This window comes from Physella acuta, unplaced genomic scaffold, assembly GCF_028476545.2.
Source record: "Physella acuta isolate Inbredline_101_S28 unplaced genomic scaffold, ASM2847654v3 ptg001372l, whole genome shotgun sequence".
NCBI classification, from domain to species: domain Eukaryota; kingdom Metazoa; phylum Mollusca; class Gastropoda; family Physidae; genus Physella; species Physella acuta.
Window position 1 is genome coordinate 116,655 of NW_026732887.1, and position 19,123 is coordinate 135,777.

At 38.5% G+C, this 19,123-nt stretch overlaps 1 protein-coding gene across 1 annotated transcript in view; it reads left to right on the forward strand.

The window, feature by feature from the left end:
• LOC131927090 (cadherin EGF LAG seven-pass G-type receptor 1) overlaps positions 1–19,123 on the forward strand; it is a 59,492-nt gene that overhangs the window by 19,525 nt on the left and 20,844 nt on the right. Inside the window, exons 6-7 of the mRNA XM_059282748.1 lie at positions 16,464–16,671; positions 17,173–17,285. Coding sequence (XP_059138731.1) covers positions 16,464–16,671; positions 17,173–17,285 — 321 coding nt within the window. The remainder of the gene's footprint in view (positions 1–16,463; positions 16,672–17,172; positions 17,286–19,123) is intronic.

Sequence of the window (19,123 nt, forward strand, 5' to 3'; positions counted from 1 at the left end):
ACGCGAGATAAAACCTAATGACCGTATTTAGTATTGTAATAGATCTGTGTCTGTCATTCAGTCTGCCTAGTCTGTCTTTCACTCAGTCCGACTGTATTTCAGTCAGTCAGCTTGTCTGTCTCTATATCTATCTCTTTATATCTAATAATTGTATAATCTATCTATACACCCAAGCTCTGCATCCATTCTTTATATGATCAGTAAGTATGTATATATATGTATATATGGATTATATATATATATATATATATATATATATATATATATATATGACCAATATAATGAAATGCGTAATGTAACAGTTTAATCTTTTTTTTAACCGCATCCTGGGCCGCTGCACGATAAAGCAATATCAGAATGTAAAAAAAAATGTATCTACGTTTTCTTTTCCTGGTGCTTAATCAAGGAAGGCCACAATAAACCCACGACATCCATGTATCTGGTTCAATGCCAATGTTTTTTTTATTATTAGAAATAAAGGGAGAGAAGGAGTTCTTAAAAAAATGAAATGAATATATGTGATCTCTCCCGTTCCCACTATCCAGAATCGAGTTCAGTAAAGGAGGGCCACAATAAATCCACATGCATGTATTAGATCCAATGCTAATGTTTGTAATTATTGGAAGGTGGATGGAAGAGGACGTTTTTTAAATTGCGATAAAATCATGTGGTTTTCTTCCCCTTCCTGTTCATGAAGACATTTTCTCTTCTGGATTAGCAATTTGTTCTCAGAGTTTCTTTCAGGCGCCTCTTCGAACGAAACAGGATTTATAGACACCAATGTTGGAAAATCGTAGTTTTATCCCCTGGATTTTCTGAACGTTATATATTTCCAATAAAAAGAATTTATTTTACATTCGTTTCCCTCCCCTTACTTTGCCCTATATTAATTGCAAATTACATGCCTTATCTATTTATCTCCCCCCCCCCCCCACCTCTACTTCCAAATGTTATATTGCGTTCGCATATGACAGCATGCAATTATTGTATTGATTTGAATATATAATCGAGCACACAAGTAAAATATACATGGTAGTAGAAATAAATATAAGATATCCAATAATTTTTGTTGCCTTGATTAAAATATTAGCATCTGAATACGCAGAATGCTCTAAGAAATAATTGGTCATGAAAATTAAATGCTCAAAGACTCATGAAATCTTGTAAATGTAGAAATGGTATTGAAATGGTAATGGTGTAAAAATTGTCATGATATTTTGATGTAGAAGTTTGCCTTGTTTCTGCTACACCGAAATTAAATGCTCAGGAAATACATCGTTCATCGGATTTTATTTCATTTCCACTATTTTTGTAGACTTTATACACCTAAACAGGCTGTCATTGTCACTTACATGCTCACTATATATTTAATGGCCAGCGATGGCGAATTCGGCTTTATAGAGTGTTATCCATTGATAAAAAGAATTAGTCTTGAGAAGATATTAGCTCTGGTTATTATACATTGTGTACGCTAGTCATCGATTTAATATGCCACATTTTTAACCAGTGGCGAAAGCAGTGAATTTGTTATTGTGGAAGGGAGCTTGGTGGTGGCAGAATATTCGATTATGGTTTTGTTAAAGTAAAATTGTTGTTTTAATGTCATTCAAAATTTTAAAATTATAAACATAAAGGGAGACGAACGCAGTGTTGCCAATAGTTGTAACTTAAGACTACTTTCATTAGGGACCCTGTGTGTGTGTGGAGGGGGGGGGGGCTTAACACGTCTCTGCCTGTGCCAATGTAACCATAGCTTTTTTTTTTAAAAAAAGGTACACCTAGGCTGATGTTGCTGTATCCTATATGAAATAATATACATAAGCGCCGTCTTATCCCAGTTGTGTCTGCTAACATATCCCAATCCTTTACCACTGTAACGAGATTTCTTGAAGGTGCACTTAGGCTAATGTCGCTATATCCTATATCAAATAATGTATAACATCGCCATCTTATCAAAGTTGTGCTTGCTACACTGAAGCTCCTAGTCTACCACATTGTAACGACACCAGCGGGACATCCCACGGCCTGAGATCCGTTAGACACACCAGCGTACCGTCTGGGGTGGGGTGTACGGTAACGCTCCGGTGATCTTTTAAAAAAAGTTGGGATCAGCTCTGGAATGTCTGTCCCGTTTTGTGTCATAGACCAGTGTGCGACAGTACAAAAGTGGATCCATTAAGGCGGCTCGCAGGTTCTTAAGGCGGCTCGCAGGTTCGTACGGCTGGCTTCATTTGGTTGGTTGGGCATCATCTCTCCTCTTTACAGCAGTTGCTTTGTTACTTACAAATTGTAGGTTTTTTTTTAAAATAAAAATATATTCGTTTAGATTGTCATAGTGGATAGTAAAAGTCACATTTTTAGTTGAGCGTAGATGCGTGGACCCCCCTCCCCGGGCATCTTTCTAGAATAAAATTTCCCCCATTGTGGGAGGAGGGGGGGGGGGCTCCTATTTGAAGCTATACGTTTCCTAAATTACCAAAAGGGGCTCATATGCTTGCCAAACTGTATATTAATGAAGCTCACTTTTTAGAATATGTATTTGAACGTGGAAACCCCCCCCCCCTCCCACCACTCCCCCGCCGATAAGCAGCGATCAATCACAATGAGGCAGCCCGACTTGGCTTGGAGTGGAAGACTGAAAACGAGGCACCTCTGGAAGGTAAATAATAAACGGTGCGGCTACAAGAAGGGAGATAAGGCCGTTGTTGACTTTAGCGTGACAGTCGGGCAAATATGACCCAAATTAGCCGAACATGACGGCATTAAACACTTCTATTGTTTGTTGGTTTCTAGTGGAAAAAAAATTAAAGTGTACGTTTTTGTATTTACAATTAGTTAATCATTGCATTGGGTTCCTACTATTCAATTCATAGTAGAATTATTCTCCATTAGCTCCTTTAAAAAATGTAGGCCTATAAGTTTATTAAACAAAACGCTTAGTTCGGCATTTTAAAAAGATATGTTGTGCTTATCGTGTGTTATCGATTACATTCTCCTACATAGATAACACTAGTATAAAAATCCAATTCTCGCCACGACGTGATAGCCCCAACAAACTGGCCTTTAGTTTTTAACCAAGCCGACCATTACACGGCCCGTCTGTCGCCCATTTCAACATCGAGTTTGTCTGTTAAGCCGAAAATGGGCATTAAACAGAAAGAAAGGGGAAAAAAGCCCACCAAGCCCTGTGGAGACACCTTCACCTCACTTGAGAGGCTCAAGCCAAACTTTGACCCGGAAATGTTACCAGGCTCTGTTTAGATGTGCAACAAATTCGCTGGGATTTTTTTTTTTTACTCCTGAGAGTTTGTTTCTACATTGGCGTTTCCGACGAGGCTGAAGTTTGGATTGTATAATTTTAGGGGAAATTTAGAGTGCGTTTGGAGAGGGGGCGGGGAGGTTTGGGGCTCTGCTGGTAAATTCAGGCATAATTTATCGAACTCGAGGCATGGCTGGCAAGAATTGGTTTGACCCAGTCATTACAGACTGACTGAGAAAACTGTTTCTTCCAGACTTTTTTCTCGGGGGGGGGGGGGGGGGGGGGCGATGGCGGACACTGTTTAACGAATATATTTTCTATATAAATTCCGTTTCGTTCGGGGGGGGGGGGGGGGGGCTACGCCTGAGATGCCTGAAAGAAACTCTGAGAGAAAATAAGACGAACAAAAAAATAAAACGGACGGTGTAATTTTAATTGTTATCCCTCTGTCGGTCGGTGTAGATTACAACAAATCACATCTGACAGGACTTCTTTAGAGCCGTGTTCACTACAGAGGATAAATCTCCACGTAAAATCTATACCCTTAAGTTGATTTATTGTTTTAAAGCTAATTTATTTTCCTACCAGTTGCAACAAGCTGGGTATTGACCACTACCGAAAATATGGTTTCTTTCAAAACATAGTTCTTCGGTTGGGGGAGTGGATGGACGTGCTCTGTAGAGATGAATGCTAGAATTTAAATAATGTACCAAAAATACATCAAACACTTTTAGGATTTTTATTTTGTATCAGAAAATGGCGATTCATTATCGCTCGCCTCACGGTGAGAGTATTTCTTTAAATAATGTACCAACAATACATCAAACACTTTTAGGATTGTTATTTTGTATCAGAAAATGGCGATTCATTATTGCTGGCCTCACGGTGAGAGTATTTAAACACCGCCGACAAAAACCGTTAAGTCTTGGGAACAAAGCAAGCACATTGTGAGCGACGGGGGAGTAAATAACTGACTAGTGCTAGCGGCGCGGTGAGAAGGGGGGCAAACAACATAAAAACTGTCATGGGGCAACTCCTCTAAGATGTGTCTGGTTTGAATCTATTTGTAAAGTTTTCTCATTTCAGATTCAAGTACCAGGGGCAATAGCATGCGCCCCCCCCCCCTCTCCTCTTTTTTTTCCTGTATGGTAGCTTACACACTCAGAAAAATTAATAATTAAAAATATGAAAGAAGCTACTTGATGGATACTTTTAATATTCACTGTATACGCCTTTCTGGGTTATTTCTAATGAGGTTATACAGCTAGACTGCCTTGTAGATAAAAACTAATTATGAACATGCTTTTTCTTTCTTTCATAATCTGTGTATCCCATGTAATAAAATACTTAACTGTAAAAAAAAAACATCAAGCTCTCCCTACTTTGTTGTATCATATTTCTTTTGGCTCCCCATTGCCAACACGACGACTTAGTTTTTTTTTTATACTTCCAACCATGTTAATCCAGCCCTCCCATATCCCTTTCAAAAGATCTCTGAGTAGTTTTTATAAGTCAAATAACACTTTACGCATTTGTAGCATCTGAATCATACACGGGTGCTTTTGATCACGAGGCGTATAAAAATGTATGCTAATCAATTTCTGCAATCATAGCTATTTAAACAAAGCATGTGAACATAGGTTTAGGACTAGGGGCTGTTACTCCAAATGTGGGTTGTACTAGATTGTACGACTTCGTTGGCGTCCGCGTGTTAAAAGTTCACCCACCCTAGCTAGCTGGTGAGCGTAATCGAGGGGTGTAAACCGTAAAGGGACGCTAATAGTTTCTCCCGTGTGTCGGGGTTTAGTAACTGTTAACAGTCATGTCAACAGGGAGAGTGTTTAAATACAGGTGTACCGCAACGAGTTTTGTCAACAAACCCTTCACCTTTTCATTTAGTACCCCCCCCCCCCCTCCTCAGTTGTCACTCAACCCGACTCGCTGAATTTTATGGTCTTTGTCAGCGGTTCTCAAACGTGTCCGTGGTGGCTGTTCTCTACCTTGTGGTTTGTCCTTCAATCTGGGAGATGGAGATATCTTGGAGATGGGGATATGTGGAAGATGGGGATATCTTGGTGATAAGGATATTTTGGAGATGGGGATATCTTGGAGATGGAGATGTCTTGTAGATGTCTTGGGCATTTGTGGAAGATGGGTAGATCCGGTGTTTTGCTTGATAGATATTATTGATGGGCGTAATTTTAACAATCGTTGGCATCTGTATATATTATTTCGTTTAATTGACGATTGAATATTTTGATCAATTTTTCTAAATTAAAAAGTTTAACCAAACTGTTGTCTGTACCTTTATAATGATGTTTAATAAATATCTTCATATATTTTGAACTTAGGCCTCTACCTCAACATTTCAGTTATCTGAACAGGGCAGGCTTTTTTTTTTAATTTGCTGACGCAAAGTTCTAAAATTAAATAGATTCCCTCCCCCTTTGTCGTTATTCCACATGCTATAAACATTTAATGTTGGAAAATTACTTCCCCCAGACAGAGATTCAGAAAAGATCTTTCTTCTACTATCGCTGCTTAATGCAACGCAAATAACCGCCTACTTCAAAGCTGCGCTTTTGATGATATTTATTACGCACCGTCTGCATGGGAATAGTTGTGCCGAACTGGGGACGGGGTGAGGTGGGGGAAAAGGGAAATTGCTATACTAAAATCTGAAACTATCTATGACGGACGCATGTAGTGGTGGGTCGTTTTGAATGAACAGGACAAAGCCCCCTAATCGCAGCACAATGGTAGAGTATTACGTCTCGTGGCGTTACGTAGGCTCCGACACGGCGGCTACAATAGCCGGTCTGATTTAACAGTATGGCTGATTTCGTTCCGTGTGGAGATCCTTTGATCGGAGTATTGCCGTGTTTTCTACTGGGACCATTGTCCTGCACTGGTGCTACACCGTGTACTGGAGTGGTGAGGAACTACGTGTGGTCGGGCTCCATTGGGAGCTTTACGAAGGGGGCGGGGGGGGGGGGGGGAGAAAAAAAAGTGTTTCTCACGGGGATAATAACTGACCATTGATTGGGTCCATTCACGCTGGTTGGTCATCTTTAGTTTGACCGGGGTATTTACATGCCAGGGTAATGGTCATCTCCCGGGGACGGGATCATCGGCAAGTTGGAATAATAAGATGGTGTGAGCTCTACGTAGCGCTGTGTACACATGTAAATGTAACCCTCGGTGGTAGGCTCGGAGGGTGGAGGCCGGATCAGTTTGTACGAGAACTTGTTCAGCTGTAGAAGTATGGTAGATCTGGTGTTAGCAAATAATTCCTGGCTATGGTTTGTTAAATAAAGATAATGTTAAAAAATAGGATAATGGAAACGAGTACCAGAAAAACGTCAGAAGAAACGACATTGTCTCAAGACTGAATATTTTATTATGTAGTGTTTTTTTTTACATTGGGGTCAGCTGAAGCGACATTTTCGAGAAACAAATTATAAATAAATCAAATCACGTTTATGTTTCAGATGAAATCATGAGAGAAAAACATAATGATTAAATATTTAGTTGTATGCTCATAACGAACTCAGGATTTTATTATTAATTTTAAAGAAAGGAAAAATAGTTAATGTTGAAATTGTTGAAGAATATATATTGACCTCTTGTTTTTAAATCCTGTAAAATGTTTGTTTTAACGAAAATATCTGAACAAGATAAACGCCAGTCGTTTCCTCATTTGTGAGCGAAAGTTGGGTGACAGAACAGTTGTGTGAATAGCGTCCCTTTAGATGAAGTGACACTTGGAGTTGATCGTGATCGATTCAAGAAGCAAATTATGTTTAATTCACGCCGGTCCTGGCGTCGGGTTGCCGGACTTAAGACCGGAAGTTCAAGAATGCAGCCGTGGTATTGGGAGATGATTGCTGCTCAAGATGGGCTGAGGACAGCTCTAGAAGAGGTCACAAGGAGGTCGTTAATTGGGGGGGGGGGGGGGGCCTGGCAAGCGCTGCCCTCGACGGATTTGATGATTGCATTCTCTGAGCGAGGCATAGAAAGAGGGTTGAAAATGTCACGAGGGGGGTGTGCCATTTTCACGTCCCTGCCGTCCTGGTGTTTTATTTCCTTGAATTAAACTACAAATGATTTTCTTTTGATTTCCAGCGCTACGTAAATCTGCGTGCTTTCCTTATGTCTAGAACGCCGAGCTGGTTAAAGCAACACTACATTGAATGTAACGCGAGCAATTAAAATTTGTGACAAAAAAAATTCGCAAGGCAGAAGTCGTGTAACTTGTGCACTCGGCTGCCCATGCATGACGTAGATTCTATTTGACATTGGACAGTGAAGGTGTGGCGTTGATTTACAAAGACGTGAACAGTATGGCCGACGTTAAGCCTTAGAATAATCTCCAATTTAAAATAAAAATGGAATGAGAAAAGAAAATCAAGCGCCTTTAGTGACAGAGTGATTGTTTTTACATTTCGTTGAGTAGTAACTACATCATTTTAAATACGAATTATGTTTTGATCCACAACACTATGCTTTTTATTTAAAAAAAAACAACATATTTTTATAAAATGCCAACCTAAAAAAATATTACTGAAAAACATGCCTTCAAAAGTTAACATTTCAAATTATAAAAAAAGTTTAAAAATTCTAAAAAGTTATCAAAATGTCTAACAAACAAAAAAAAAACCTTGTTGAAGTGATGTATCTGAAATCAAGGCGAGCATTATTCATCAAACTTCAGACCGATATCGCTGTTCATGCTCACTCCCATCAAACCCAGGTCCACGTTGAACAATTCCAACAAATACATTTTTTTAAACTCCGTTTTTTAATGCAATCAATATCCTACATTTGATTTATGGTAATATAATTTCATGGCTTGTAATACCCTTTTTTTTTCAATATCAGGGGGTGGGCTAAGATTTATTGAAATTAATCACTTCTCGTTAGGATGTTTCGCGCATCAATGCATATATTGCTCCGCTTTGGATTAATGCCCTCGACATTCTACACACATGCAACCGACTCGATATTTTTTTTACTTTACATGCTGGATAATAACAATCTTTATGCAGTTGGGCCTGTATCAAAACACGACGTTTAAAGTAGTTGTAGATTAAAAAAAAAAACAACTTCATGTAGGAAATATTTTTAAAAATGAAAACATTATTTTAGATGCTGAATTAATTCTGAATTAATTCCGTGTAATTCGAAACTACTTTAAAATTCAAAGAAGCTGTATTGAGACACAGGCTCCGTAATGTTAGTTTAGATGAAGCGCGTTGTAACTGATAGTAGTAATAGTTTAGTGAGTTCCCTTCTACTGTATATTTATTGAATAAAACTCAACAAAACTGTGATCGATGCTGGTATATTTCTACGCCGCAGCAAAATATGGAAATGTCCATTTGTTATTGATGAACGCGGGAACTTTCATGACGGCGGGCACTGGTGTTGTGTATGCGATGTGAATAATTTGATGCATTATATTGGGGAGGGGGCACTCGGGTTAGCATATGGTTTAAAACAGAGTGCAGAGTCTAGCTTTGTCCAGCGTAGATAATCTTAGGATAAGCCGTCGATAAAATATTTAGCGATAAGTATAGATGGTCTAGAAAGTATAAAATCTTGGAGAGTGTATGGGTTATCTAGAACATACCAGTATATAATGTTTAGAGACTGTTCTAAATAGTGTAAAAAAGAATATAATTATTACTCTGTGGACGTCGAAAATGGTCATCTGGGATAGAAAATCGTGTGTTTAGCGCTCAAAAGTAATCTAGAACAGAGAATAGAATCTAAAGAATGGAATATTTAGCGCCAAAAAGTCATCTAAAATAGGGAGTAAAATATTTAGCGCTTAAGAATCAACTAGAATAGAAACTAGAGAATGGAATATCTCGAAAAGAATAGAATCTTTAGCGCTCAGAAGTAATCTATAATAAAGAATAGAATCTTTAACTTTTTAACTTTCGTTACAGGATTATAGATTATCTAGAACAAAGCACAAGCCACGTATAGAAACACCACCCACGTCCAACATAGACCACCACCTACGTCCAACATAGACCACCACCCACGTCCAACATAGACCACCACCCACGTCCAACATAGATCACCACCCACGTCCAACATAGACATCCACCCACGTCCAACATAGATCACCACCCACGTTCAACATAGACCACCACCCACACCCAACAGAGACCACCACCCACGTCCAACATAGACCACCACCTACGTCCAACATAGACCACCACCCACGTCCAACATAGATCACCACCCACACCCAACAGAGACCACCACCCACGTCCAACATAGATCACCACCCACGTCCAACATAGACCAACACGTATAGAAACACCACCCACATCCAACATAGATCACCACCCACGTCCAGCATAGACCACCACCCACGTCCAACATAGACCACCACTTACGTCCAACACAGACCACCACCCACGTCCAACATAGACCACCACTTACGTCCAACACAGACCACCACCCACGTCCAACATACACCACCACCACCACCCACGTCCAACATACACCACCACCCACGTCCAACATACACCACCACCCACGTCCAACACAGACCACCACCCACGTCCAACATAGACCACCACCCACATCCAACATAGACCACCACTTACGTCCAACACAGACCACCACCCACGTCCAACATACACCACCACCCACGTCCAACACAGACCACCACCCACGTCCAACATAGACCACCACCCACGTCCAACATACACCACCACCCACGTCCAACATAGACCACCACCCACATCCAACATAGACCACCACTTACGTCCAACACAGACCACCACCCACGTCCAACATACACCACCACCCACGTCCAACACAGACCACCACCCACGTCCAACATAGACCACCACCCACGTCCAACATAGACCACCACCCACACCCAACACAGACCACCTCCCTCGTCCAACATAGATCACCACCCACGTCCAACATAGACCAACACGTATAGAAACACCACCCACATCCAACATAGACCACCACCCACACCCAACACAGACCACCACCCTCGTCCAACATAGATCACCACCCACGTCCAACATAGACCAACACGTATAGAAACACCACCCACATCCAACATAGATCACCACCCACGTCCAGCAAATACCACCACCCAACATAGACCACCACCCACGTTCAACATAGACCACCACCCACACCCTACAGAGACCACCACCCACACCCAACAGAGACCACCACCCAACATAGACCACCACCCACGTCCAATATAGACCACCACCCACGTCCAACATAGACTACCACCTACGTCCAACATAGACCACCACCCACGTCCAACATACACCACCACCCACGTCCAACATAGACCACCACGTATAGAAACACCACCCACATCCAACATAGATCACCACCCACGTCCAGCAAATACCACCACCCAACATAGACCACCACCCACGTTCAACATAGACCACCACCCACACCCAACAGAGACCACCACCCACACCCAACAGAGACCACCACCCAACATAGACCACCACCCACGTCCAATATAGACCACCACCCACGTCCAACATAGACTACCCCCTACGTCCAACATAGACCACCACCCACGTCCAACATACACCACCACCCACGTCCAACATAGACCACCACGTATAGAAACACCACCCACATCCAACATAGATCACCACCCACGTCCAGCAAATACCACCACCCAACATAGACCACCACCCACGTTCAACATAGACCACCACCCACACCCAACAGAGACCACCACCCACACCCAACAGAGACCACCACCCAACATAGACCACCACCCACGTCCAATATAGACCACCACCCACGTCCAACATACACCACCACCCACGTCCAACATACACCACCACCCACGTCCAACATACACCACCACCCACGTCCAACATAGACCACCACCCACGTCCAACATAGACCACCACGTATAGAAACACAACTCACGTCCATCATACACCACCATCACCCATATTACAGGCCATTCTGCGCATGGCCACGGCGATTATTGTGAAATCAATAACTGACTGCGCGTGTATCGAAAGCTGATCAAGAAGATCTGTACAAGTAATTTAATGCTTGATTGGAAATCGAAACCGGTTGACTCACCATCCGACTCACGCACACGGGTCGTTGATCTTGTCAGGACTGACTCTCCGGTCTGACCGTGATTGAGGCTTGTTAACGCTCCCTTATTTCAGTCCTTTAGATTTACCATACATTTTTTACAACTTTTTACAAGGTGTATGATCCGTTTTAAAATCTTACACGATGTGTTAAGCAGTGAACATTTATAATTGATAAAAAGAAATGAAATATGTATCTTTACTTTTAATATCACTTGGATCTAGTAACCTATTTTCTTAGATATTAAATTATAGATAAAATTAATTTTAGTCTTAGGTGTTAGGAAATATGGAATATGCGATTAACATGAAACGTGTGCCTTATGATACGCAACATATTAACTAATTTAAGCCAGGTTTTTAAAATCTATGTTGTTTTAAGCTTTTACATAAGAACGCATACGGAATTCGACTTTTAATATTTTATTCGTTGAATTTGGTTTGTTGTTAACGTGTGCTATAGCAACGAGATTGTATGTGCTTATGTAGCATGTGTGTGTGCATTTGTGTGTGTAGAATGTGTGTGTGTGTGTGTGTGTAGAATGTGTCTGTGTGTGTGTAGAATGTGTGCTTGTGTGTGTAGAATGTGTGCATGTGTGTGTCTGAGCGTGTTGTCGTCCGGCTAAAACCGCCGCACTCCCCAGATTATTTGCCTATAATCGCTTTATTGATGAACTTTTCATTGGCCACCCTGTTTGGGCAGGCGGAAGTGGTAGTTTTTCACACGTTCACGCGAGTCATTATATTTGTATTTGGTAATCACTGACGTAAAAAAAAGACTCCATACGGTAATGATCTTGGTAAGCCTTTGATGTTTATTAATTGGGTTAAAACTGGTCTGCAGAAAGATTAAAAATAGAAACTCTTTTTACAAAAAAAGACAAAATACCGGCGTTCTGTTTATAAATAACGATGGGGATTTTTTTAAATCGCAGAATTGGGAATCAATATTCAGGAAAACTGGTCGTTTTTTTTTTTTTCATGTTTAAGGGTTTTGTGAATTTTTATTTTACAACGATCCATTCAATAAAGTAATAAAAGAGAAAGAAAAAAAGCAAATGGTCACATCGCTATGCCCCACCCTCTGCTCCCCTGCTGCTATGCAAATAACTTAAACCGCTACATTTTCAGTGCATTCTGTCAACTCTCCACCACACGTTTTTACACCAATCTAATTCTCTAATTTGTGGTTTAAAGAATTGCTAATAGTGAGGCTAATTAAGCTTCCTCGCAAAATTCTCAAAATGAAGGGATCTGAAATGTTAATATTAAAAATATTAACACTCAATTCCCACACTCTCTCTTTATTTCTCAGAACCCCTCCCCAATATTTTTTCTCCAATAAAAAGACAATATTTTTTTTTCTGAGCATGATGCGTGAATTACATTAACTGTCTTTGTAGCTATTTCATCGCGTGTAACTCTTTAACGGGTGAGGTCATGTCTTCTTTTAATTTCAACAGCCCCGCTAGGGGACATTTCTACGGTGTGATGGAAAGCAAAGCTCTAAAAATGTCTAAATCCCTTTATATTGAAGGGTCTTAAATTATCAGAATTTACCGTAAACGTTGTGTTCTTCCTCGCCTATTGTAACCAAAATGGTATCCCGTTAAATGGTATCCTGTTTGTAGCTTATTTCGAATAGTTTGAAAGGCAATCTCGAACCTGACCTATGGGTTTTGTACATTTAACTAGAAAAACATATCTAGTGTTGGCTCAGACTAAAGCCTACTTTTCGTTCTGGATTTATTTCTATAGCCTTTGTCCACCCAAGGCAGCAGCTGTTTGATTTTATTTTAGTTTTCTCAGCTAGATGGGTTGCTGTCCCCCAGCTATAGTGCCTCATCTGCCCAGGACGTATTATCCAACTGTAGTAATTTTTACCGTAGATTACTCATATTTACTGTCCCATTTATAATTTTTACGTGACTGTCATCGTTTTTATTACTGGCATTAGTGAGCGTTTAAAAAATTCACGTCTAGAATCAAGTTGTTGAATTATTATTAATATAATCACGTTCACTATATCTTCTCTATATCTGAAGTTGTTGTTAAGATCAAAACGTACTAGTGTATGAATTTGTACATCTAAACTACAGTAAGTATAAAAAATGCAAAATGTAAATAAGAGGCAGATTTTGTTTGATAATCATGCATGTATATCGTGCTTAAAGTTAAAGCTAGTGAGCGTATGTTGTGACGTGTTGTTTGAAATATATCCCTCAAACAAGTCAGGTGACAGCTGCAGTGGAGTGTAGGCCATAGGCAACCATTCTGCAATACCTTCCCAGATTAGTTGAAACTGTTGTGATTTACACATGTTTTATAGCCCTCGACCGTACGTTCGTTAGCTGTCGTCCTAGGCACGAGGGGTGTAAAAAGCCACGTGTAATGGACCCCGTGGTTTTTTTATCAGCGCCACTCTAGGTCTGTTTGATACTTGAGCTAATATAGGAGTTGTTCCGATAACGTGGAACATTTAACATGTCCTTTAAAAAAATGAGCCACTGTAGTTATCTAATGTAATTTTAATAACCTTTTTTAAAAAAAAAAACGGGTCGCCACTATGAAAGGCAATGGCGGCTGTCCAAAGGAATATGTTACGTCTTATCACAGTGGGTGACCTTAAGTTGCTATACTAATATATATATATATATATACTTTAGTTAGTCATTGCTCCGCTGGTGTATGCAGGTTGTAGCATAGGAGAAAAATAAACAAACAATACTAAAGATAAATAATATAATAGTTTAATAGCGTTCCCTTGACGTAATAAAATATGGTTGTAAAAAACCCGTAGCCGTGCTGTGCTTGTCAAATTATAGCCTGTCTGCCGTCATCAGATAGTAACCATTTTTAAACCACGCCAATTGCATTTACACAACGCGCCCTCCACAACCGCCTCGGAAAAATGTTTTGCCGTCATCGAGTTAGACACTGAGTATAGTTATATTGATCACATGCTACCGTACTCCTCGTATTTTTTGTTGCTGTTACTATACGATTGACTGAAGTCTCGTATCACTTAGAATATCAAAACATACTAGCCACGGCAGTGAGATAGGCAAGGGGTATTAGGGGCTAATGGACCCCCCCCCCTTCCTCTCACGCAGAACGTCAAACTGACCAACTGTCTTGCGATAAGTTGCAGCAATACGCACCGTCGCCGTTGTTTTGATTTTAAATGCCTCAAGTTTAAAAATAAGAATATGAAAAATCTACAATTTTTACGTTCTGAAAAGAAAACTATTTATATATACCACTGAGCATTATAAGAATCAATATTTATAACATTGAAAATAACTTTAATCCGTATCAAAATATCAAGAGACAAATAAACAGGTCCAAATTAGCCATGTTTTCTTATAACTGCAGAGCTCACTCTATCTGCACTAAAAAGCGCGTGTTTACTGTATTTTTTTTTCAAATCTGGAAAAGAATGACTCACGCGAATGTTGAAAGATATTTAAAGGGACAGCACTCACAAAGACGAATCGATACGAACCTCTTACTCAAACTCGTCTCCTGGAGTTATCGCAACGTGTCGTGTTAGCAGACGAGCGTTGTCAAAGTGATTGAATTACAAAAGCAGACGTTTCCTGGGTGACATCCCCTGGGCGGAAAACTCGAACTTATTTGTTGTCAATTTTCACACTTTAACGAAAACAATATTCAACGAAAAAAGTAGATGAACATAATTTAAAATATATTCCTCATTTATAACATTATAGTTTTTGGGGGGAAGTGTGATAAAAAAAATACTTTGTATGCATGGCCCTCTTTTCTATTTTTAGATTAGCATTCAATAATTTTGTTAGCATCTGATGATGCTCACGTCTGCTTCCAAAAAAAAAAAAATATAATTAGTTGGACAAGAGCTCTCTTGTGGCTTCTTCGTGGCATTTGTTGCTCCCTAATGGAAACTTCCACCCAGTCCCCTCCCATCAATTATTACATTATTTTTTTGGTTTCTGTGTTGTGTTTGTAAGTTATCAGGGCAAATATTCTATTTACTAGAACAGATTTGATTTAAAAAAATTACTTAGAAATTTATCAAAAAATCTATTTGGAAATTTTCATTCAGTCCTCATTGCATCAATTTATATTTTTTATAGGCTTATGTTTTGTGTTTTGTAACTTAGAAAGTCTATTTGAAAATCTTCATTCTTTTTGCGTCAGTTATTTTGATTTTCTTAATTTTTAGACTTTTTAAGGTATAAGGGTTAAATATCAAGTTAATTAAAGCTTGTTTTTATTTAAATTTCACTGTAGTAGTACTCTCTGAAAAGGTTTGTATTCAGTGGTGTAGCGAGGTCGGGTGTCACCCGGTGCGGCACTTAATGGTGTCACCCCCCCCCCCTCGATTTTCGATTTGCACCCCCCCCCCTCAAGCTTTTCTCTATATATTTTGCTATTTTTTGCCTTGGTGTCACCCCCCTTAATGGTGCGGTCCGCCCCCCCCCCCCCCCCCCCCCCGCCACCCCCTCGCTACGCCTCTGTTTGTATTAATGTACCTTGTTCATAAAAAAACAACTGGTATTGGGTTTTGTACTCTGTACATTGATTTTTACTTGAAGTGAATTGAAAATCCCCCCTGGTTAATGCAATAATAAAAGATCATTGCACTGCAGAAAAAAAAAAAATTTCTTCACCTTTTTGCCAAAAGATTAATTTAAAAAAAATGGTGCTGAAAACTTAATTAAATTGATACAATACAAGCCCCCTGTAAGGGCTAGTTTAATTTTTTTTTTTAATTAAAAAAAAACCATCTCACTCACATTTTTTTTTACACTGCCAAGATGTAATGTTTTTACCCTGTCAAGATATAATTTTTTTTTAGGTTCTGAGAAACATTGTTCATAATTCTTTTCTTTTTCTTTCTGAGAAACATTGTTTATAATTTATGATTTTTAAATTCAAATCTGTTTCTATTTTTGTTTTTTAGTTTCTGAGAAATATTGTATATAATTTGTTTTTTAAATTTAAAGCAAATTATTTTTTAGTTTCTATGAAACATTGTTTATAATTTGTTTCTTAAATTTAAATCTTTTTTTTTTTAAATTTTTTTTTAGTTTTGCCACACAAGAGCAAAATGGCCTTCTTCTGTACAATGGGAGGTTCAACGGTGAACACGACTTCATAGCCCTGGAGATAGTCAACTCACAGATCAGGTTTTCTTTCTGTCTGGGCTCCAACATCACAGACTCCGTCACCACCAACGTCAAGGGTGGGGTCAGCACAGGGGAGTGGGTCACTGTCAAGTTGGAATACGTGTCCAGGGTGGGTAGACATTTATTTGGTTAAAATAGTGGATTAGATCAGTTTATACATAATACTTTTTAAATATTTGCATAACCAAAAGCTGTGTTTATTGGATTAAAAATGTATTTGCACACACACGACAATACTTAGTTTTAAATTAAAATATTTAAAAAAAAAATTCAAGATACTTGTAAGTATGTTTCTTTAGAATATCACTACCCCAATCCCCTATTGTCATGATATTGTAGCATTTAATTAAAAATCTCTACTGATGAGACTCATTTGTGACTTGTAACTTAGCTAATTGACCATGTGGTCAAAAGTTTGCAATTGTCCTATTGAGTGTTACAGTGAATAATTACATCTGTTAGAGTGTTTCTTTGAAATATGTACATCTATTTGAGTGTTACTGTGAATTATCTATATCTATTTGAGTGTTTCTGTGAACTCTGTACATGTATTTAAGTGTTACTGTAAATTCTGTACATCTATTTGAGTATTACTGTGAATCATCTACAGAAAGCTACAGTGTCTGTGGGGGTAGACTGTGACCCAGAGATAGAGATCAACTTCATCAGCAGCTTGGGGCCCTACTCATGTGCTGCTAGGGTGGAACATGTCCTCTCTAATGTGTAAGCTTTACCATTTTTTAAAATCATTAATTTTAAACATTTTAGTTTATGTCTTGTTTTTTGTTTTTGATAAATCTCTCGTTAAAATACAATTAAGTAATTTTTTATTTTGAAATATAATTTTTTCAGTTTTTAAAAAACAAAATGTTAAGCCTCTTTCCTTTTAAAGATTTTAAAGTATTGAGCTTACTTCTGAACAAAACTAATTGTAAACATGTTCACTAAATACAGTTTTAATATTATTAATAATAAACATGAATAGTTTTATGTTCATCAAAGTTATGCTTTGGCCCAGGCTAGTAATTTCACTTGTCTAAGGTACACTTTTTTTTTAAACTGACAATTACAACATACAATTCTCCTTGACAGGGACAGTAAAATAACTTGTTGCTTAAAATTTATAATAGAATAAAAATAATATAATAAAATAAAAAAATATAATAGAATTGAAAAATATAAATGATTGGTTAAATGTCAATCAGATTTAAGGAATGGACAGATTGAATGAATTAAATTATCAGGAGAAAGGAGCCAACACTTTAGCAGTTCACCAGTTCACACTTATTTATTACATGAAATCTTCTTTTTTTTTGGGGGGGGGGGAGGTTTAAAGTAACAGAAGAGTGTCCAAACAGACAAGCTATAAAACAGTGTGTGTAAAAAAACAAACCTATCCAGGCACAAGTGGGGCACGCTGTAAAACTTGAATCCTGCTCTGAAATTCTTCCAGCTGTTTGTGTAGGCATGTTTGGGCTGAGAAAACTTGAGATAAGGCAGCTCAACTTCTGAGCCCGGATAAGACTTATTATGGACGGGTTGTCCAAAATGTGACAAATCTGATAACGTATTAAAGACTGTATGTTAAACACCAGAATTTCAGGGGACACTAAAGCTGCCCTGACTGACATATTGACGTATTTGAAAAAATAAATTAATGAACTTATAAGGGTAAATAGTTGTAGCGCTGTAATAAAAACAGGCCATAAATAAAAGAAATTAATTTATTCTTATCTTTTATCAATTTAAAGAAATTCCTCAATGTTATTAAATTCTGTGTTAATATCTTCAATTGTTTACTATAAAAATACAATAATTATCTAGATGGTGTTAAATGTAAAAGACATTTTCTGTTTTGATGACTAGACTATGATAGGCAGGTGGGGGATGATGAAGTCAAATGGTAGAGCTTACAACTGCTAACCCTAATGTCAATAGTTCGGATCCTGATTTTGAGTCTGTACAACATCCCTAGTCCATCTTGCTTTAATAGGGACCTGATGCATGTTAGGGAAACTAAGGCGGCTGGGTATAGTGCTGTATCCCCTTGTATGCCAATGTCGTTAAAACATATGAACTTACTTCATCTGCCACAGTTATCTATGGCACCAATTGGAATAAACCGGGAGTGATCTCCCCTAAACTTTCTCGAATATTTTTATATAAAATAACAGGGGATGGGAACTCGGGCTATAGACATGATTTTTAATCCATTTTAAATACTTAAAGTTTTAAAAATAGAATAAAATCTCGTAGACAAATTAATTGCACACCAAGTGAACGCGATATATAAAAAAACGCATAATAGTGCGCAATATTATTAGTACTTTTAAAATTTACATTAGTTTTTTGAGAAATCGGAAGTAGCGTAAATTACTACTTACGGTCAACGGAAATTACTCAAAATTTAACAGAAGGTAAAGAATTAGATCTTTTACTTACATGTGAAATTTCATTTATCTATCTGAAATAGTACTCAAGTTATAGGCTTTTGAAAAATTCAAAGTAGAAAAAGTACCACTTCCGGTTATCGGAAATCGCTCAAAAGTTGATACGGATCT